The 23,049-nt window shown below is 40.6% G+C and overlaps 2 protein-coding genes across 9 annotated transcripts in view; one reads left to right on the top strand and one right to left on the bottom strand.

Annotated features, from left to right (window-relative positions):
• LOC135710353 (uncharacterized) overlaps window positions 1-23,049 on the bottom strand; it is a 444,976-nt gene that overhangs the window by 346,805 nt on the left and 75,122 nt on the right. The window lies entirely within an intron of this gene.
• The window catches only part of LOC135710376 (protein rolling stone-like), a 184,054-nt gene that overhangs the window by 137,290 nt on the left and 23,715 nt on the right, over window positions 1-23,049 (top strand). For all 8 annotated transcript variants that reach the window (XM_065232940.1, XM_065232938.1, XM_065232941.1 and 5 more), the window contains 3 exons: window positions 5,902-6,145; window positions 6,361-6,483; window positions 17,601-17,781. In XM_065232940.1, coding sequence (XP_065089012.1) covers window positions 5,902-6,145; window positions 6,361-6,483; window positions 17,601-17,781 — 548 coding nt within the window. The remainder of the gene's footprint in view (window positions 1-5,901; window positions 6,146-6,360; window positions 6,484-17,600; window positions 17,782-23,049) is intronic.

Here is a 23,049-nt window from a genome sequence, read left to right as displayed (position 1 = left end):
TGAAATATGTTTATTCCACATTACAGTTATCAATATAGTAATAGTTTTTAAACTTCTAGCTCTAGTGCTAATTTTGGCATCATTTGTTCTTTATTCGCCGTATGAGTGCTCTAGTATTTGACCTCAATTAAACATTCTCTCATTGTCTGTTGGGTAAATAAAATCGTGCTAATTTTGAATACAAATAATATTTTCATTTTGCACTAAGACCGCAATTCAATCCAAGGCCGATAGCAAAGGAGGGGTAATACTCGCCACATGCAGGCTACATGATCGCCATGGGAAGGGATGTTGATTAGATTGACGTGGGTGGTTGGACATTTTAGGAATGAGTTGGCCACGATGCTACAAAATTATATGGAATATGTGCATCCTCTCGAATGTAATATTAAAATTTATTTTTGCTGTGTAAGCTGGAAAGAATTTGAAACTGGAATGAGTTATTTAATTATATATGAATTCATTATTGAGAGTTCTGCTCTGCTTTGAATCAAATTTGAGAATTATATAATGATGCTTTCATATTGTTGACGTTGTCAAGGTATATTTCGTAGATTGGTTTTAGTGTTTGTGCATTTTAAAGTTTATGGTTTATTGAGAGGTTTGTAATAACTTAATCATATTTTGTCGTGGAGTGTTGTGGTTTTGAGCTTCTCGATTACCCTGGAGGGATCGTTTTTGCTTACTGAGCAGAAAATCATAGGTTTAATCCCAAGCTCCCACAACAAAATAAACCACTATCGCCGGGTTTCGAGTTCATAAAGCGCCGTAATAACGTAATATGATTAGTTATTACGGCGCTTTATGAACTCGAAACCCGGCGATGGTGGTTTATTCTGTTGTTGGAGCCTATGATTTTCTGCTGAGTAAGTAAATACGATCTGTCCAGGGTAATCGAGAATCTCAAAACCAAAATACTCCACAACAAAGGCCTAGTTGCCTTCCTATGCAGACTCCCCGCATTCTAGTCTTCCTACGAGATCAGCCTAAAAGAAATATTTCTCTCTATCTCCTTTTTCTACATTGATCTGCAAAATTTGTAAAGACGGACAAAGGTCTTAAGTAACTTTTTTCTGTGGTAAAATGCTTTATTCCCAGATAAGTTTCCTATATATAGTGTATTTTGTTTAGGGTCAACACTTCCATCACGGCCACCTGACTCCATCCCAACACACCCTGTCATGGTTAATGGTATTCCTAAATGCCACAACCGAACACATAACAGGATACACAGCCATAACGGAAGTATTCACCCTTTCTGAAAATGTAGCAATACATAAATTATTTATGATACCAACTGCAATATAGGTATTTTTAGTTATTCATACAATGATAATTATTGAATTAAAAGTAATGAAAGTACGTCACTCAATTGAAAAGTGCACTTTTAGTCGTTTTATCTAAAATGTTTGGGATAGAGATGAATGCACATTATTTAATCTAACAAGTATCGTCCGATTTAGGAGTGAATTGCGGCTAAATCCACTAGTATCATACCTGATGTCAGTGCCTTTTTATAAACGTTTACGACATGGCTAAAAATGAATGAAAAGAATGTGTGATACCATCAATTCGGGCCACAGTCTTGGCCTTCCATGCAAGTCTACAACATGAGATTAAACTCGCCCACCTTCGGCAAGGTGCTTAAAAATGGCCTACGGGAGGGAATACAAACTCAAACAAACAATTTATTAATCATTAATTTTAAAGATTGCATTAAAAAGAGATTAGTAAATATCACTAGATTCGAAATGTTAGGTTGCACAGTCAATGAATTTTGTTTTAGATGGCATTGAAATGCTTAGCACACACCCAGAACATGCGAAACCTTAGCCTATACCTAGCTCTTGAGTGAATGCTTTTGTACATATAGTGGGGATGGATTTATTAATTAAGGATCACTTCATTTGTTGCACATATGGAGCATTTCCCTGCCAGCAGCTGTCGTTGAATGCCTCCAATTTTCAGATGGGTAAATGCAAAGCCCAAAACAGTATCTGTTAAAGAACAAGCGGTATGCTTTATGGACGATGACCACGGCAACCTCCCATCGGAAAAGTCGAACACGATGAATTTTGGATGAGCAACGTCTTCAATATGATCAAATAGCGTGCTAGGGCACGCAGAGTGGACTGAATTTTTAGTTTGGAAATTTTGGTGTGTTTGTCGATGGTAAACAGTTCAATGTGCAGAGCGGTGATTCCTAGTGGCCTGCACTTCTCCGCGACGTCCGACATAGAGGCTTAAGGCGAAACTTCATGACGACCAACCTGACCTTCATACCATCGGTGACACGGGAAATATTTTCCATTCCAGACAAATCGGTGTGACCCAGCGGGACCTTAATTCCTTCCTTTCTTGACGGTCTTGTTCGCTGCCACTTCTCTGTTTTGGTTTGAAGAAATAGCAAAGTAGAAACAAAAACCAACTGGCACTGTTAAAACCATCACACTCTACACTAGTGCCAATAAGCGCACACTATGATAAGGTGTACCAATGTTTGGCCCCAATATAAAATCAGTCAATAAAATTGAAAAACATATTAATTCTTATTTAATTATTAAAATTGAACAATTTACGTAACGTTTCAGCAAAAAGATCATCAACGTTTTAACTATTTTAATAAAAAAGTATATCGCATAACAAAATGTCCGATTCAAAGTTATATGGAAGCAATGACATGTATATAAGGTCTGGGCCAACAGGCAGCTTGCTGGTGTTAGAAGCAAAAATGTTGTAAACATTGCTGAACATCTGCGAACAGATAGAAACACCCCAGACAACCAGATTGCACGTATATTCAAAGTTGTTTTCGTGATATACAATCATATATACAAACAAACAATTCGTATATTATGCAAATAAATGCCTTATACGTACAAAAGTGGAGGCCATATACGTGCATATTTTAATTTAATTTTAAAAGAGTTGATTTAACATCATATACGATTTAATCTGTAATAATCAATTCGTTTTGAAAAGTCTTACGATATAATCCGATTTAATTTGTGATACAGTCCGACGGAAAAATGAGTCATCGCATATCGGTCGGAAATTTGCATTCTAAACATAATGCGAGGTATGCCATTCTTATATGCGATTTGGCATAAACTGTAGCAATTTACGATACTGTCTGTACATTGTTATACGACTTCTGATTGTCTGGGACGTCACTGCCAACAGCTGTTTCGTGTAAAAAGATAAACATTGCAATAAAATACGAACACCACTAAACATTTGCACATTTCACTAACACCAATAAGCCCTTTGGCCCAGACCTTATACAAAGGTCATTGATATGGAAGCAGTATTTTGAAGTAAATTTTATGGTGCTAAATTGAAGAACTATGAACAGGAATTTCGTTTCTGAACTCAATATATGTTGCTCTGCTGAAATACAGTCGCCCACAGCATATCATCCATGTTATCTTATTATAGGCTAAAATTACGACTTTGGCCAAACACTGGATCTAGCGGCACCGGTGGTGTGGTGGTAAGCGTGATTGCCTCTCACCCCAGCAGGTCTGGGTTAAATCCCAGTCGGCGCCGCTGGGATGTTCTGAGGCATAACGTCTCTGATCACGCCTTCCTTTGGAATGGAAGTTAAGCCGTTGGTCCCCGGTTCATGAGTTGATAGGTCGATAGGTAGGGTCCAGGTGTGGGAGCTGCACCCCTGGTGTCGGTAGCATTGGTGCTCAGCACGGAAAACAAGATCGACGGAAAACAAAACAAAGGAAAAAATATACTGGGTCTAGGGCCAAAACGGGCTCATCTATCGTACATCAATAAAGCCCTGAAGTTTTAAGAAATTCAGTGAAGTTTAAGAAAAATCTTCAAGCTTCAACAAAATTCCCTGATTCCATTTAAGAGATGAACTAGCCTATGGCTAAAAATCTCTCTAATAAAGAAAAAAAAAACCCTGATTCCATTCAAATCTTAATTTTAGGTAGTCAGAAAATTTCACGATATCGATAAATCTTTTTTTTTATCTCTCTTCATCTCAGCAAATCTTCAAACTCTCCATCAATCTATTTTCTATCTACTAAGCGTGCGCACATCTCACAACAGCAAAGCGAAATTTTTCCTGCAGCTTAGATTGATTCGCCCACCTCAGAAATTCCCAGGATTTCTACAAAATTCGCATGATTTCTCTGAAATTTGCCCAATTTCATCAAAGTTTGATAAAAGTTCTACAATTTTCTCTGAACTTCTACGAAATTTGCAGAAGATCTACAAAATTCTTTTCACCTCTACAAAGTTCATTGAAGATCAACAAAGTTCACTTGACTTCTACAAAGTTCGCTGAGCATTAACAAAGTTAGCTGAACTATTATAAAATTTGCTACATTTCAGGAAAGTTTCCAGAACTTTAACGCAGTTCCTCGCAGTTTCTATACTTCTACGCCGTTTTCTGAAGATCTATGAAGTTCCATGACATTATATAACGTTCCCTGAACTTTTACGAAGTTCTCTGAAGTCAAATGGTGATCTCTTAACTACCCTAAACTACTGTAATTCAGTAGAGTCAGTTCTATAGATCTAAAATAATGAACACCTTCCCACACACACACACAGATTTTAAAAGAGGCGGCGAAGACATGTGAAAACATGATTTTCTTTATCTAAATAAACCTGACATGACTGTTGCTACACAATATAACAAATTCATGCAATGCATTGGTAGGCAATTCATGAAGAGCTTTGAGTGGTGTTGAGTACTTGGCACTGATGAAGTCTGCAAGTAGTAGACGAAATATGCGTATCTGTCTAAAGATAAGCAATTATAACGGAATTTAAAGGAAATAAACCAACACACGCAAAGCTCTTCATAAAGGGATTCCGTTAAGAGGTTCGACAAATTTAAAAGATTTTCTCAAATCATACTTGTGGAAGCCAGCGAAACGCTTGCAAAAGAAGCTTAAAAACCCTAGAAGAATAAGAAGAAGAAGACTAGATCATTTTAATTTTTAACTCGAATTTAATTAGAACGTAACCAATAAAACATAAGCTGACTCGTGTTGCCCATTAATCAATATGCATAAATAACATCGCAAATCGAAAAGCTCCCATTATTATTCATATTTCTTAATATCCTTTTGTCTTTGAAGGTATCACACGTTACATAAATTTAATTTCAATTATCCTACAGCGCAATGATATGTACGTTTCCGCAACAAGTCTCATTAGTAAACCACCATTAATTCAATTCCCACCGACAAATGACCTTTCTGTATTGGACGCAATCCCCGAAGGTGTACCTATCGAATATGATGATGTTGTTCTTCTTCTAGGAAATTACGGCCCAAATGGATCCTTGTGATTATTCAGCCACACCACAGTTGCTAATTGAGATCATTTGAGTATGGTGTGACAAGCACAATGACACCATGGAATTCTATGCTAAGGGATGATGGGAAATTTTCCAACCCGCAATATTTCTTGGCCGGACCGGGAATCGAACCCATGCCTCAGCAAAATTTTGCTTTACTCAATGGCCTTCACTGCATAGGCTAAGGATAGGCCCAGAATATATTATTATCACACAATAAATTTGACTGTCAGCTGCGGTAACCGAGCAACACATTCCACTGCACCAATAGGGTGGTTGTTTTGCTTTTTGGCTTGGGTGAAAATCAATTTAAAAACATAAAAATGGTGTATCAATCGGAGGCTGCAGAGAATGTGAGGGTAGAGCGGTTTGGACTACAACCCAACATACCTAACCTAAAATTCCTAAGCCCATACAAAACCCCAAACATGCTAACATGTTTCTCGGTCATCAATAAATCAACCACCTGTATCTGGTATCGGTGTACTTCCGCTCCGACAAATAGCATCCAGCCCAGCTAAATACATGTGTTTGACCATTGTTTTCTTCTTCTTCTTTTTCTTTCATTACAGTGGCAAACTAACACCCAGGTCGGAATATGCTACCTGATGTACCGGTTAATCGTGGCCATTCTGTTACTGGCGGTATTGGCCTGCTCAGCGCTGGACATTGGCCGATCGGAACCGATGCTGGAACATCACTACGCCAAATGGTGGATCTACCTGACGCATTGGGCCCTGATAGCATGTGCCCTTCAGGCTTGGCTGGCGGCAATTATCGTTACCAAAGGGCTGATGATTGACCGGAACGAGTTCGGTAAATGTCTTGCTCTGCCCTTCGGCACAATGCGTATGAGTGTATCCCATACATCCAAGGCCACCCAAAGCTTGCGCAAACTAGTCAATATGTGTGTGGATGGTATATACAATCATACGCATTGCTCGAGGGCTGGGATCATGGATGTCAGCAAATTGATGGCATACAAATGTTGTTATCTACACTACAATGTCTTTGTTTTCTCTCATTTCAAGAATGGAATATCCATGTCGCCCGGGAAAGCCGACTTCATGCTGTATATTGGGTTCTCTACACGATTGCCACAGTTTACTCGTTCATCGTTACGATAGTCTATTGGACGTTTGTTTACGATCCTGGTAAGTGTCAAAGCGCATGTTGGAGAATACGTGACATCAACTCGAAGGAATGTGAATTGGTACTGTCTAATTAAACTTTCATGGGAAGCTGAACTAAGGGCGGGTAATGGTCACTCCAAATTAGAACCAATAAATAACGCGACAGGTTTCCAAGATACTCTTCACTTGGGATTAATCAGTTATAAGTACATACTTGGTCGAGTCTTTGGCTCATTGCACACGAATTCAATTTGGACTCGTACCAGCTCGTACCAGCAGATTTAGATATTGTCCATCCCATTTCATTTGCGACACCATCAACCACAGACTCTCCACAACAACTACCAAATAAGCATTGAAAGCAGTATTACCTACCAAGTCTCACAACATTTTTGTATCCAAACATCGTCGTCCTTCTATCCTATTATTCTCCATTCAGCCATCCAATATGAAGCTATTCAATGTGTGTTGTGAACAAGTGCCACAATACCGGAATGTGGGTAGTCCGGGATGATGTGCACAACATTGTAGCATGGTATACGAAATCGGTTCAAATCAAATTAAAATCCATTATTACACATGCCTACCGTTCGATGTCGGTGGCCTGTGAAGAAAGCTCTGGACATTGAAGACCCATCTAGTTTTACTGTGCTTGCTGCTGTCAAAATAAATGTCCAATCTGTGATGTGTACACAGCAAAAAAATAATTTTGATATCACATCAAAGTGGATGCACTACAATCATGTCGAAAATTTCATGTAATTTTTATGACCACATAAATAAACAAATGCAGTAAAAGCAGCGTAATGTCAGTTCATGCATTGTATTAATGATAATTTTATCCTTTTTAGCCAGTAATATTACACCATATTTTCGACATGATTGTAGTGCATCCACTTTGACGTGATATCAAAATTATTTTTTTGCTGTGTAGTGAAGATTAGGGTATGGTGGTTAAGGGCAAGGCTCAACGAAGCCTCATTTGCATCACCACTTCGGACTTTTTTTAAATTCAATGCTTTGAGCTTCGTTCATTAACTTGAACCCACGAGAAAGCGATTTGATGTTTAAAAACATTATTTCTCAATCCTTTTCTGCATTTTGTCGTAATTTTTTTCATGTTTTTGAATCCGTCTAGAAAAATTAGGATAAATACATGGTTCCTGAGTTATTCCGGTTTTTGTAAGGGTAACTCTGGGACGGCATTATGCTTTACTGTTCTGTAATAATTAAACGGGCGAACATAATATTTTCTCACTCCAATTATAAAATTGGAGCAACGGCGGCCATACCGATGGTCCATGACCAAATTGGGCTTAACAGAAAATAACCGGTGCCCCCGGGGAAGTGGTCAATTCTCAACAAAAATTCAAACTTCATGATTTTACAAAACATGGCCGGTAATGGCTTATTAACAATCCACGGTCACACTAGCCCTTCTGGGCATGTTCCGGTTCCCCGGGGAAGTGGCCGGTTCTCGACTAGAACCAAACCCCGTTGTGCTACATATCAAACTCCATTATTTTTCAAAACTCGGTCATTAATTAGCTTATTGACAGTCCACGATCACACTAGTGCATTCGGACATGTTCTGGTGCCTCCGATAATGTTTCTTGCATTTATCGCAAGGATCCGACTCTAATTGAAAGGCCCCGCTATATATACCCTTCGGAGTGTTGGAACACCCTCCAAAGGCACGTCCCTAGAGCTTACATCCCGGGATGCCCCAGGATGAAACTCCCGGGATTGTGACATTTCCCGGGATTTCCGAATCCCGGGAAATTAATTTAAAAATCCCGGGATTGCGTGTTTCCCCCCTTTAAATCTTTCTTGGGATATCTGTAGCAGAATTTGAATCCACAACTTTCACATCTTATGAAATATATATCTTCCCTTCGTTTGCCATTCATTCTGATTTTTCGAGAGTATTGCACACAGACATCACTTTTTGTATATGACCGTTGTACAAGAAGCACTTGTGTAAAATACGACCTAACAGTGAAACATTTTGATTAAATTTTACAATCACGTATCTAGATGGTAGATAGACGAAAATCAGGTTGAGCGTCGTGAGATGTCCATCATTCATAGCTGATCGAAAAACCATTGAAATGCATTGTTAAGATGGTACACACTACAAAAAAGCCATGTAAATTTCCGTGCCCTGAGACCGACACATGTAAGCGGCCCAAATGACATAAGAATAAGTTAAAAGAAACGAGAAAATCAATACAATCAAGTGTACTTTTCGTCGAGTTGCGTATTTTTCGGATTAGGAACAGTTAATTTTACATGACATGTTTGTTTACGTTCCATAATTTACGTCAAAGATGGATTACTTATTTCTAAGTGAGTAGTCTCAACTGATGAAAATACTCAGTATTTGCAGTTTTTAGAGTCCTTCCTTAGATTAGCGAGCGGAATCTTGTAAAATGCTTACTCCTTCTGGAGAAACTTCTATATGTCACCGACTTCTATCTTGACTTCCATAGCTCTCTCTGGCTATCATTCGTTACGTTGAAAGGTATGCATTATCTTTTCCCGTTAGCATGTAATCTATGTAATCCTAAAGCACGGCAGAATAGTTTTTACAAATACATTCATGAGGGAAATCATCCACCATAATCATCATGATTTACACGGACTATTGTAAAATTTGGCTGACAAATATCACGTCACATTAGGGAATTTCTTAGATGTCAAGAGACATTCATTTGATTTCAGAGAACTTCATAGAAATTCGTGGAACTTCGTAAAACTTCAGGGACTTCGTAGAATGTTAAACAACTTCGTGGACGATGATTACGGAACATCGCATGAAATATTTGAAATTCGTACAAGTTCAGCAAGCTGAGTAGAAGTTCAGTTGTACCTATCGAAAAATTAAAAGATGTAAGCAATGGAAAAATCTTTGAAGTACTGGAAACTGGGAAAATTCCAGGATTCCGTCGAATTTTCTACATATTCAAAGAACTTTATATGAGTTCATGGAACTGAGTTTAAGTTCAAGAAACTTCTTGAAAGTACAGGAATCTTTGTAGAACTGATATTCACGAATTTGCGATTATATCTCTCGATATTATTCAAGACTTTTAAACTTAATCAAGTAATGTTCAGAAGATCTGTAACTCTTCAAAAATTCAAACGACGTCTTATTAACTGGTCGGAGATTTAAAGACCTCTGGATATTTTTTCAAGACTTCAGGGTGATCAATTATTATTCTTAAGATATTCAACTGTTCATAAAATTCAAATAACGTCTCTAGATAGTGTTTCAAGATTGCTGGTTGGTCAGATATAAGTGAATTCAGGTTGATCAGGAAATCTGAAGATCTTAAACTGGTCAAACATTCAACTTGGTCTCTCAAGATGGCAGATCGGTTAGGAAGTACTTAAAAGGTCTCCAGCTGATCGAAGATTTCAATAAAGTCCTCTGGATATTTTTCAAGGCTTCAGGTTTATTATAATACTTGAAGATATTGTTGATTTGATATATTGATAATACTATTGTGAAGATATGCTCCCAAAACTGAACGTTGATCAGCAAGTATTCAAAAGATCTCAAGGTAATCGAATATTTCAGTGAAGTCCTGTGAATATTCAATTGGATCAAGTTTTATTCTGAAATATCCGATTTTGGTAACATTATTCATATTCAACATATTCAGAAAATATGAAGTCATAAACTTCATTTATTTAACAAAAATCTTCATATGCCAGCTTAAAATTAAAAAAAAAATCCATCGGAAGTCTGCTTCAGCTTCCGCATGTCTTGAAACAACTTCACAAATCATGTGATGTCTTCAAAATGTCTGCATGAAAAATATACCTTCACAGAATCTTAAATGTCTTCAAAATAAAGATATGTCTTTAAATGAGATGTCCCTACTATTGAAGAAATCTCCTTTTTTTAATCTTTCTTCGAAGGAGATCAAAAATATAAATATTAAAACAATTTATTATCTTTATTCACTTCCCGGGATCCCGGGATATCAAATAAATATTTTCCGAATCCCAGAATGGAGGAAACCACCGGGAAATGGAAGCTCTACACGTCCCTTTGTCAGTCAAAATTGGATTCCTTAGCAACAAAATTAAGGAATGACACCGATAATGACCATGCATCAGAACTCTAGTCTTAACCACTTCAAACTAGGGAACAACCAATAGAAGATTAGGAATCACATAGATGAAGACTAACCCACACTAAAAAAATCTGAATTTTACTGGTGATGTAAACATCCATGCATGCAAACATTCATGCATTTAAACTTCCTTTTCACGTAAACTAGCAGCTTGCAAGAAATGTTGCAAACAAAGGTGGAAAGTTGCATACAATATATGGAATATTGCATGACATGTCTCATAAATTTACATGATTTATAATGTAAATTTGTATGATTTATGACGCTCCATTTATGTGCATCATAGTAACGGAAATTTACACTACTTTTTTTTAGCTGTGCAACTCATGTTGTCCTTGTTTCAAGATCATCCTCGGTGGACAAAGCCGAGTCTTGTCACTATCAATAAGGCTTAAAAAGTAACAAGGACTAAGATGTGTTCTTTCGATTACTGAAACATCCTGTTCCCCTAGTTTGAAGTAGTCAGGACTAGGAATCGGTGGTAGATCTTGTATCCCGTAACATAACACGAAAAGGTGATCTACCCACGTTACGGGGCAAGGATTGTATTCGCCTTCAATCTCCATTGGATCTATTCGTTGGTTGGTGCAATCGGAATAAGCTTAACGTGAGCATACCAAAATGCATACCGTTTTACCGCATCAAGCAGCCGATTATTTTCGATTAGGCCATCAACGGTGTTATACTATAGAACCGGCCAGTTCAGCGATCTAGGCGTTCTACTACACACTAAGAAATAACAAATTTTGCACGAAACAAACATGTCATGTAATATTAAGTGTTTCGAGACTGAAAAGTTCGATGTTCGACGAAAAGTACGTTTGATTGAGTTGAGTTCGCGTCTGTTATGACTCAAATTTATGTCAAAATTGACGCTCGTATGTCACTCTCAGAGCACCTAAATTTACATGATTTTTTTTCTAAGTGTGTAGATCATAAGTTAACGTTTAACCTCCACCGTACCGCACCGCTGTGATCACCAAGACTAACCGTCAGTTAGGATTCGTGTCAAAATATCAAAAGACTTCTCTGACCCACTCTGCTTGAAAGCACTTTATTACTCCCTTGTTCGACCTATCCTGGAAAACGCCTGCTTGGTCTGGTTTTCTCATCAGTTGACTTGGAACTTGAGGATCGAAGGTGTTCAGTGAAAGTTTATCAGAATGGCATTGCGTAACGTACCGTGGCGCGATCCGCAAGATCTCCCGCCGTATTCTGATCGCTGCAATTTGCTGAGTTTGGAAACCCTGGATTGTCGACGGAAGACAACCACAAATTTACTCAAATTAATTAATTATGATAATAGATAACGGAAACCATGCAGAAGTTTTGTACACAGACAAAGCGATTGATGCTTCTCTTTAAACTTTAAAATTGAAATTCATTCCACACTCCTTAAATGGATTGAATCTTATCTGTCCAATCGTGATCAAATAGTGAGAATCAAAGGGGAAAAAATCAACCTCTATTCATACCACATCGAGAGTCCCACAAGGCTCTTATTTAGGACCTCTTCTTCTCATTCTATTTGTAATCGATGTATCCTTCAATCTTAAAAAAAACTTAAAGTTTTAATTTACGCTGATTTTCTTTTTTTTTTGTAGAAGTACACAGCAAAAATAATAATTTTGATATCACATCACAATCATGTCGAAAATTTCATGTAATTTTTATGACCACATAAATAAACAAATGCAGTAAAAGCAGCGTAATGTCAGTTCATGCATTGTATTAATGATAATTTTGTCCTTTTTAGCAAGTAATATTACACCATATTTTCGACATGATTGTAGTGCATCCACTTTGACGTGATATCAAAATTATTTTTTTTTTGTCTGTGTACGTTTATTTGTCGTTTGTTTGTTTAACCTCGACTTCAAAATTAAATTTCCGTTCATCTATATCAATCCTGCCATTACAGCTATCAATGAAGGTGATATAGGTTACCAAAGTTTTCATTATCAATGTTCTATTATTCGCTGCTACCCCCTCCAGTGAGGGCCGGAGAAGATCATCGAAGTGAAGAGATCGTCGCCTGCCAGTCACAACCAGCAGCTTTTGATGTAGCAAATCGTAAGCAGCCCGTACTCTGGGGCAGCCGAAGAATTTGTGTTGTATTGTTTCAATGCACGTAGTGCAGTGAAGGCAATTTTCTCCATCCGCTCTTCTCATGGTAAACATCAGTCGCCGATTTGAGAATTTTTGATTCGTCCACATGCAGAGAGAGCTGCGCTGCGAAGGCAATAAATCACGAGTAGCTATATTCTTCCACACACGGGGCCAGTTGATTGCTGGATTTGCTATTTCGACTTTCAGTCTGGATGTACGTTCGACGAAAAAACGATGGATGAGCTCATCGGAAGGGTGTTGTCGGATTTGGAAGGGGAAGTTTGGAAAATGGTTTAGGATTATCTTCAGGCAGGGAGAGTCTGTAGGGGGGAGTTTACTTGGTTGAGGAAAGAACCATAGTAAGGAAGGGAGATCATTTCTTGCAAGTGCCGATTAATTAGCAATGCCTTACACTTGAACGCTGGTAGTTGTAAGTTGAGACCGCCATCCTCCCGTTTTCGCGCTAGCTGCTCCATCGGAATGGTCGCACATGCACCACGGAATAGGTAGCTCCGCATGGTAGCCGTCAGCTTCGCCACGTGTGCCGCCGTTGGATTTAGGTTTGCTGCTATGTACCACATCTTCGATGATAGGAATGTATTCAACAGCGTTACCTTTTGATGTAAGGATAGGCTGCGTAACGAGTGTAGCCACACTTGCCGAGCGAAGTTTGTCACAAGTAGGTCCCAATTCAACTTGGTCATTACCCGCATCGAGTTGGCGAAAATAACTCCGAGAATTTTGATAGTGTTTTCGGTACGAAGCCACGGCACAGTTAACGGATTGTTAATGAGGCCGACGTCGATTGCCGTTGTTTTAGCTTCATTCAAGCGCGCCCCTGCTACTCTTTCAAAACGTCGGAACAAATCCCGCATCGCATCGAGCTTATCGACGCTGGTGACGATGGCACTGATGTCATCTGCGTATGCGACGATTAGATCTGCTCCACACACTTGTTCTAAACGCCGCAAGAGTGGGTGCAGATAGAGTACAAAAAGATGCATCGAGAGAGGGTCCCCTTGGTGGACCGAACGTTCGATTTGGAAGGGTGCAGAGATAAACAAGCGAGATGAAGAAGCTGCTGATATACGGGAGAGCAAATCCACAAGCGCCGGGTTGAATCCCATAGCTCGCATCGTATCGAACAAGAAGCGTTGGTCCACACGATCGAATGCATGATCGAGATCGAAAGAGATCAGTTTTCCATTTTGCCTGTTCGCTTTCAGCTGTGCAATTTTATCTTTCAAAGCTTACGTGGCCTGGAAGATATTGCGTCCAGTATTTGAGCATTTTTGCGAGCCAGTCAAAACACCATGGGCACGGAATACATTTTCAAGTCGCTGTTTTAGGACACGCGAGAGAATTTTATAGTCATAATTGACTAGACTAATTGGCCTGTATGAACGTGCGGTGTCCCCCGCACCTCGTTTCTTCACCAGCACGATCACTCCATCGACGAACTGACTCGGGAGATTTGACCTGATAGCTTCCTTCAAAATCAGGTTCAGTTCACGATGTATCACATCGAAAGTACGCAGATAAAACTCTTTCGGCAGCCCATCAGAACCTGGTGATTTTCTGGATGCGCTTGTGCGGATGGCAGAAAGTATTTCAGCCGTTGTTACCTCATTCATGCAGTCTTCGTTTACGACATCGTGCTCGGGGATGACTCTCTCGCACTGAAAGGGTCCTTCTTCTTCTTCTTCTTCGTCCACATGACCGCGTGCGTATATATCGGTGAAGAATTGGACCATATGATCCTGTATCGCAGCAGAATCACCGATGACCTCGTCTCTCTCGTTTCGCAGTTGCTCAATGGTGGTCCTTCGGCGCCTTCTCTCGCCTAGCTGGTAGGTCGACAACGGCTCACCAGCAACGTAGGTTTCGTTTGTCCGCACAAACATTTTGGAGAAACTTCGTTGATTTGAAAGCATTTCGGCTTTTACTCGGTTGATGGTGGTGAGCATTGGCACGGTTGTTTTGGTAGCCATCGTACGCTTGCCGTAGTAGATCGTGGAGCCGTTGCTGTTCACGATTAAATTCGTCGAATGCTATTTTTGACTTCCAACAGAAGAAGGACTTTATTTTAGGCTTTGTGCACGACAGCCACCATTCCATCCACGACGAATAATTTCGGCGTTGACGAGTCCAATATTGCCACCGGATTTGAAACTCGTCTATATTTTCTGTGGTCAGGAGGTGGAGACGAAGAGCCCAGAAACCACGACCATGTGCTCTGTCGGCGAGAGGAAGGCAAATTCTCACGGTGACGGCTTTGTGGTCCGAGAAGCAGCACACATGGACAGCTGTTGATCTCAGCTGTTCTCGGAGCCCGGCGCTTACATATAGCCGATCGAGCAGGGACGAGGAGTTGTGTGTGATGTAGGTGTATTCCATCTCTCGTGGACGGAGCTGCTGCCAAACGTCATGCAGATGTAGCTGCTGAATGGTGGCTTGATCACGCAGTTGAAGTCGCCTCCAAGGATGATGTGATCGTGCGATGACGGAGATAATACGCGATGGTATTGTTAAAAAACCGCTCTCGTTCTGAACGAAGCACGGAACCCGATGGAGCATACACATTATAAAACGTAGTGTTGTGAACACGAAGGGCGAGCAATCTCCCGTCCAGGCTCTTTTCTACGTGGGAGAATTTAATATGTTCTTTTAGAGCAATTGCCGTTCCTCTTCTCGCATGGTCGACATTGCAGACAACGATATAGCCGGGTAATGCAAGCTGTTCATTTTCAACCTCCTGCAGAAACACAATGTCTAGCTGCATTGTGCGAACGAACGTACAAAGGGCATTTTGCTTGGATTGGTTGGTGATGTTGTTTATATTTATGGTTCCGATATTACAGCTGACGTACTCCATTATTGCTGCATTTCTTCATCGGAAACTCTGATGTGTTCGTGTTCGGAGGTGATAAAATCTCCGGAGTGTCGCATTGTCTTACCCGGTGGTTGCCTACGCGTGCGTCGGCTGTTGTTCGAAGCAAGAGATGTTTGTGAGCTGTCCGTGTCGTTGCCATCGGTCCTGCGATGAGATACGGATGTACCGATCGGGATTGACAGCAGCGAGAGTTGGACAATAGCTTGCATTGCGGAGGGTTTTGCTGTAGATCGTGCAGCCGGTGGCGGCATTGTGTTTTTCCGCTGTGCTGCTGCAACTCGTGTCTCACTTGCTCCAAGGAGACTTGCCTTCAAACCCGAAGTTCCTGAAGTCGAGCTCGATGATGGTTTTCGTGGATCCGATAGCTGTTTCATCGGTTGAGGTTTGGACGGTTTTCCCTTCGTTACGTTAGCGTAGGATTGATCTGCTACGAGCTTCTGCACTAGCAGTTTTTTGTTTTGAACACATGGGATGCCGATGTGTGCAAATTCATGGCAGTGCTGCCGCTGCCCCTTGTATCCCACCGCAGTTTCTTCGCCCTGGATTGTCACGAGTGAAGGAATGTTCTTCGTTACTACCATTCGAGCAACACGAACACCGGTATTAACACCACCAAAATCACTGTATCGGTCATCCCACATTAGGTCACGAACACTAATAACTTATCCGTAGTCGGCGAGGAAAACTGCGATCTGGTCGTTGGTGATGCTTTCGGGTAGTTGCCGATGGTGATGCTTTCGGGTAGTTCGAAGCACCTTTACCTCCACCGCACCGTCCTCCATCGTAATCCGTAGTTTGTAGGACTTGCCATCAAATACGAACTCGTGCTTGCTATCGTGTTGCTCCACGATCTTCTCGGCAAGTTCGAGGTTCTTGACCTTCACGAAGGTACATCCAAGCCATCACCAAGGTTGGAGTAGAAGCACGTTTTCGCGCGTAAGACCGAGTTCTTTCCCGACGAACTTATGAATCTCGTCATGAGAGAGGATCTTCGGAAACTGCGAATAGTCAACGCGAAACTGCGGCACGGCATCGCGGAATATGACGTCGCGGCGAACGCGAACGTGATACTTGAAGCGACGGTAGAAAATAACCGATACAGAAACGTACAATAGTCCGTGAACGACTTCCAAAACTTGGTTGTCCAAAAACATCGACTGCTCGGCTCGGAAGTTGAGCGCTAACTATGATAATATGAAACCTTTTTTTAAAAATTAAAAATGCCAAAGACATCAACACATTCAAAACTGAAAAACACATATTCCACACTTGGTGTAGCAGGCTAACTGTGATAAAGTTAGGGACTTAGGTATTATCTTAGACTCTAAACTTACATTCATTGACTTTTATAATACAACGATAAACATAGCCAACAACACGCTTTTGTTATATCTTTCATGACCCGTATATGATAAAAACATTGTACATTGCTTATGTCAGGTCAATACTAGAATATTGCAGCATAGTTTGATCTCTCTTTGCATACATGAAGAAAGAATAGAGTCAGTACAAAATCAAATTTTGTATTATAGGCACTCGGTAAGTTAGGTTGAACTGTACTTCCTTAACCATCTTAAAAAGCTCGATGTATTCTCATCAACATGATTGACGACACATATATAAATCCAGATACAGACCCAGCGTAGTGGTTAGCATCCATGTCTCTTACGCTAAAGGTCACGAGATCAAATCTAATTCCCGAACAAGTAACGAATGATCTAAACTGTGTTAAAGTGTCAGGAAAAATAATACTATGTGAACAACAACCCACATCGATGAACAGCAGCTCAACGTTATCGGGATTCAAATCATACGGAATCTCTCTTTTTGTCTTTTTTTAAACGCATCGCACCCAAAAGACCAGAACCCAAGAGTGCCCTATGTTTTTGTCACCGACTGCCAATTTCATCCAATCAATTGCCTCCGTTCGTTGTTGGCTCACACATGGCGTCCGATGTATCTTTACACCCGTTTCCCCTTCTTCATTCCAGAGATTCATCGTGTGGACGCTGTAAATCTGATGGTGCACGTGCTCAACTCCGTCATAATGCTAATCGATTTGACCATTGTGGGACACCCGATCAGGCTCAACCATTCCTACTGGACGACCGGCATCGGGGTGCTGTATGCGCTGTTCTCGGTCATATACTATCTGGCCGGTGGCACCGACAGGTAATTATAGCTTAAGCATATAATACAAAGACACATCACACCTAAACCGTCCGATTTACAAACAACCATCGGAAATTAAAATATACCATAAGTAGGCGGCTGTTATGTAACATTAATGCAGGATATTGGCTTCAGGGTAATCTGCAGCAAAACAAAGGATAATCCATCGATTGGAAAACCTACAAGCAGATGACAATATAGAAATAGATCGTTTATAATCACTCTTCTGGTGACGGATGGTTAACCAGTAACAATTTATCTTCGTTAGTCTCTTCTAGATGTCAGTGTAAATAAAAAGTGGAATAATGAAAAATGTGCTGATTACAATCGTAAATTTACATATTCCGCTGCCTGTCACTATAATTACCAGGATTGAGTACATTCCATATCCCAGCATTTCCTCCCCATCACGTAATAATCTTCAGTTTTACACCACTAAAAAACCCCCTGTTCGTACGTACATAAGCATATATAGTTGATTCCATAGGGAAAGAGGCAAGCCTTGCAGAACTCCGGCAGGAATAAACCGAACTTTATATCATTCCCATGCTACATTTTTTAACACGTGTGTGTAAAGCACCACAGAAGCAGCATACCAAGTTATTTATCATCCTCTATTACCGTCACTTTCAACGACATGAATGCGATTTAAATTGGTTTCCCCACCGGAATCAATCGACCTTGTCACTCGTTCGGGGAGCTGTAATTGCGCTCTTTGAAACATACATATTTGGGCAACAGAACAAATGAAACATAAATTGGAATCAATTTCGGCAGATCCTTGATTGGGTGGGTCCAAACCTTGGATCGACAAACAAATACTAAACTTCAAAACAACAACACAACTCGGCCGAAAAATGGCGCACTAAAAACACTGAATTTGCATATCGGGACTACCAGCTCAAATTTCTAGTTGAGATGATAATTAGACTGGCCCACAAAAATAAAGGTTCAAATTTTCCACGGGTCAACCCCTGGATTTGTTCGTTTAGGTAAGATAACCATTATCCGAAAGCTTCAGTTTATTTTATTCTAAGAAGAGCTGGTGATTTTAGTATGAATTTTGTATGAAGAATTTGAATAAAATACAATGTACAATGAAAAAATGACACTCCTACACTCTATCATAAAAAAGTTTCGTTATTTTCGATTTGATTCAGATTTTCAAATCTTGTAGTTCAGTTAATGAAAAACAATTTTGCTGAAGATTGCATCATGAATCCAGTTAATTTTATTGAGATATTCGCTTTTGAATGTATATGAGCAGTTTGTTTATGAAAATTTCAATAAAATCTCCTTTATGAACATTAAACCAAAAGCGCCAGCCCGTGTAACGTCTGAAAAAGCTGAAACATTCAGAGAGTAATTATCGCACCAAAAGGCACGAGCGTAGACAGTTGGAGGGAGGGGTTGGCAATTTTCCACAGCCCATACTAATTTAAAAAATATTTTATGAACAATTGTCCACGCAGGGGAGGGAGGGGTCAAGAATCCCAAAAAAAAACTGTCTACGTAGTTAATGAACAGCCCCTAATATGTAGAAACTTGGTATTTTCATCAAAACAACTGCTCTGCAACTTTATCAACGACATGGACCCGTTATCTCGTATGTGCAGAAAGTTAGAAAAGGATGTGTTTATACTAGCTTAATCATTATTCAGGTGTGTGTATTTCAAAAGATGCGGATTATCATTTTGAGCAACTTCTCCGAAGGCCCGAGTCTCTAAAACGTCAAATAAGAGTAGAAAATGTTTTTGTCCGGCTTTATTCAAATTTGTGTCACTATGCAGCCCGGCTTAATACCAAGAAGGAAAAGATTCCCCCTACTGTGATAACCACCTCCGATTTCCATGCTCTTTGCATGGAACTTTTGAACTTCGTGAAAGTTAAGTTTTCACAAATTGGGCGTCGGGGTGATTGCCATGTATTGGCTGAAACCTTGGATGGATTTAAATGTCTTCTCAAGTATCTTTCTGAAGCAGGACACATTTTTTACTTACGACACTAAAACTGAAAGTGTGTTCAAAGTTGTCATGAAAGGACTGCCCAGTCGTAAATTCCTGGATCAGATCAAAGATAAACTGGCAAAATTGCCACTCCAAGTAATCAAAATGAAAATGAAATCCCGTCCTGGCGATTCACGCAATGGGATTTCAAATAATTTTTATTTAGTTCACTTCAAGTCTAGTGAACTAAACGACCTTAAGGTTCTTAAAAGGGTCAACAATTTGTTTACTTCTTCTTTTTGAAATATTCTTCGATCATCATTTTCTAAATGTTGGGTAAAATTTATTGGAAGTGCCTCTCCCCACGCCAAAACTGCCCATGTTTCATAAATAAAGGGTGATACGGTCAAAATTTGGTCAAGGGAAAACGCGTGTAAATCGGTGAAATCGTTTATTTAAAAAATCAAATTAAATTTCTTTTTCAAGTTCAATTAGTATAAAATTCAGGAAAAATATTCAGTTAGGCTTCCGCTTTTCCAAATCCGAATTGCCGGGCCTTACGCTTGACCCCTGCCATCAGATTTTGTACAGCCACCTTGTCCACCTTCTTCGCCTCGCCCTTAGCAGTTTTTTTGGTCTTCTTTAGGTTCCGCTTGACAATAGCCCAGTATTTCTCAATTGGGCGGAGCTCTGGCGTGTTGGGAGGGTTCTTGTCCTTGGGAACCACCTGCACGTTGTTGGCGGCGTACCACTCCATGGCCTTTTTACCGTAATGGCAAGATGCCAAATCCGGCCAAAACAGTACGGAACAACCGTGTTTCTTCAGGAAAGGCAGCAGACGTTTATTCAAACACTCTTTCACGTAAATTTCTTGGTTGACAGTCCCGGAAGCTATGAAAATGCTGCTTTTCAAGCCACAGGTACAGATGGCTTGCCAAACCAGATATTTCTTTGCGAACTTTGACAGTTTCATGTGCTTGAAAACATCTGCTACCTTTCCCCTTCCTTTTGCCGTATAAAACTCCTGTCCTGGAAGCTGCTTGTAGTTGGCTTTGACGTAGGTTTCGTCGTCCATTACCACGCAGTCAAACTTCGTCAGCATCGTCGTGTACAGCCTCCGGGATCGCGCTTTGGCCGTCGTATTTTGTTTATCATCGCGATTTGGAGTCACTACCTTCTTGTAAGTCGATAGTCCGGCTCGTTTTTTGGCTCGATGCACGGTTGTAGACGATACACCCAGCTTATTTGCGGCATCTCGGAGAGAGAGGTTAGGGTTTCGCTTGAAACTACCGGCAACTCTCTTTGTCGTCTCAGCGGCTTCCGGCTTTCGATTTCCCCCCGATCCAGACTTCCTGGCTGTCGACAAACGTTCCCCAAACACTTTAATTACATTTGTAACGGTTGATTTGGCAACTTTTAGCGATTTTGCCAACTTTGCGTGCGAGTAGCTCGGATTTTCGCGATGCGCGAGCAAAATTTTGATACGCTACTCTTCTTGCTTGGACGGCATTTTGACAACTGAAGAGTGAATTCCAAAATCAAAATTGGAGCAACATTCTACACACACACACCTTCAAAATGAGGGGTGTTCAGGTTTTTTAAATGCAAAATTGAAAGAAATACGTCAAGTTGATATTGACCAAATTTTGACCGTATCACCCTTTATCAACTGGTATGGTGAGGAAAATTTAACCATCTCTTTTCTTCCTTCATTTCAATACAACAGTAAATGTGATGTCACACTATCTAGTGCATAAGAATGTAGCAGACAAAACGTTCACACTGCCAGACTTCGCTGTAAGCAAGTTTGTTTACACCCCTGAGCGGGAAAGCGAATACCAGGCTACGTGCACTGCTGCCATCAACCCTGTTAGTGTTGAATTCAATCTTCTGTGGTTTTTTTAATTGGACCGGTGAAATGCCTAGAATGGTCGTTTTTGTTTTATTTACTCAGTTTCTGATATTTATTCAACATTAAATACATCCATCTATATTAATGAGTCAAACTTCACAATTGCTTGTTTTAATAAACTTAAATCCATTGCTAGAGGCAATAAATCTGGCAACGCTTTTTCAATGATACTTTTACGATTGCCGGAAGTTGAAGTGGTTTTCTTAGTGTTCAATTTTGTTCACCAAAAGTTTTGAGTAGCAATTGTTTTTGATTTTGTGTATTCGATTGTGTGTTATTGTGCTAAGCTTCGCAGAATACAAGTAAGTAAATACAGTGAATATGTTTTACCCAGCCTCTGCTGTCCTCTGCTGTCCGAAGAAGTCGTCTCCACTCTAATCGATCCATGGCCACACTTCGCCAACCTCGTAGTCTGCGAAAGGTCCGCAGGTCACCTTCTACTTGGTCGATCCACCTTGCCCGCTGCGCGCATCTTCTTCTTGTTCCTGTTGGGTCGCTTTCTAGAACCATTTTCACTGGGTCGTCGTGCGGCATTCTTACGACGTGCCCAGCCCACCGTAGTCGCCCAATTTTGCAATGTGGACGATGGATGGTTCTCCCAGCAGCTGGTTCAATTCGTGGATCATTCGCCTCCTCCACATTCCGTCATCCATCTGCACTCCACCGTAGATGGTAAGCAACACCTTCCGTTCAAAAACACCAAGGGCGCGTTGGTCCTCCACGAGCATAGTCCAGGTCTCGTGGCCGTAGAGGACAGTCTAATCAGCGTCTTGTAGACAACCAACTTCATACGGCGGCGAATTTTATCCAAAGTTGGCACGATTCCCTGCCATAATGCGTCTTTGAATTTCTCTGCTGGTATCATTTTCGGCGGTCACCAGTGAGCCCAAATACACGAATTCATTGACCACCTCGATTTCGTCACCGTCAATTTGAACTCGGGGTGGGAGGCTAACATTGTCTTCCCTAGAACCTCTTCCTTTCATGTATTTTGTCTTTGATGCGTTGATGGCAAGTCCAATCCGTCTAGCCTCAGCCTTCAGTCTGATGTACGTTTACGCCATCATCTCAAAGTTCCGTGCCATAATGTCAATGTCATCGGTGAAACCAAGGAGCTGGATGGACTTCCTGAATATCGTGCCACTCGTGTCTATCCCAGCTCATCTGATCACACCTTGTAACGCGATGTTGAACAGCAGACACGAAAGTCCATCCCCGAAGCCGTAACCCCCTTCGAGATTCAAAAGGACTCGAGAGTGTCCCCGATACTCGAACAACGCACATCACTCGATCCATCGCCACCTTGACCAATCGGGTCAGTTATTATTGACCAATCGGGTCAGAAATCCGTACTCGTGCATAATCTGCCATAGCTGATCTCGATCGATTGTGTCGTTTGCGGATTTGAAA

The sequence above is a fragment of the Ochlerotatus camptorhynchus genome, unplaced genomic scaffold (assembly GCF_037179485.1).
Source record: "Ochlerotatus camptorhynchus isolate MF236.1 unplaced genomic scaffold, CSIRO-AGI_Acam_v1.1 ptg000379l, whole genome shotgun sequence".
NCBI lineage: Eukaryota > Metazoa > Arthropoda > Insecta > Diptera > Culicidae > Ochlerotatus > Ochlerotatus camptorhynchus.
This window is presented reverse-complemented; position numbering and strand designations above follow the sequence as displayed.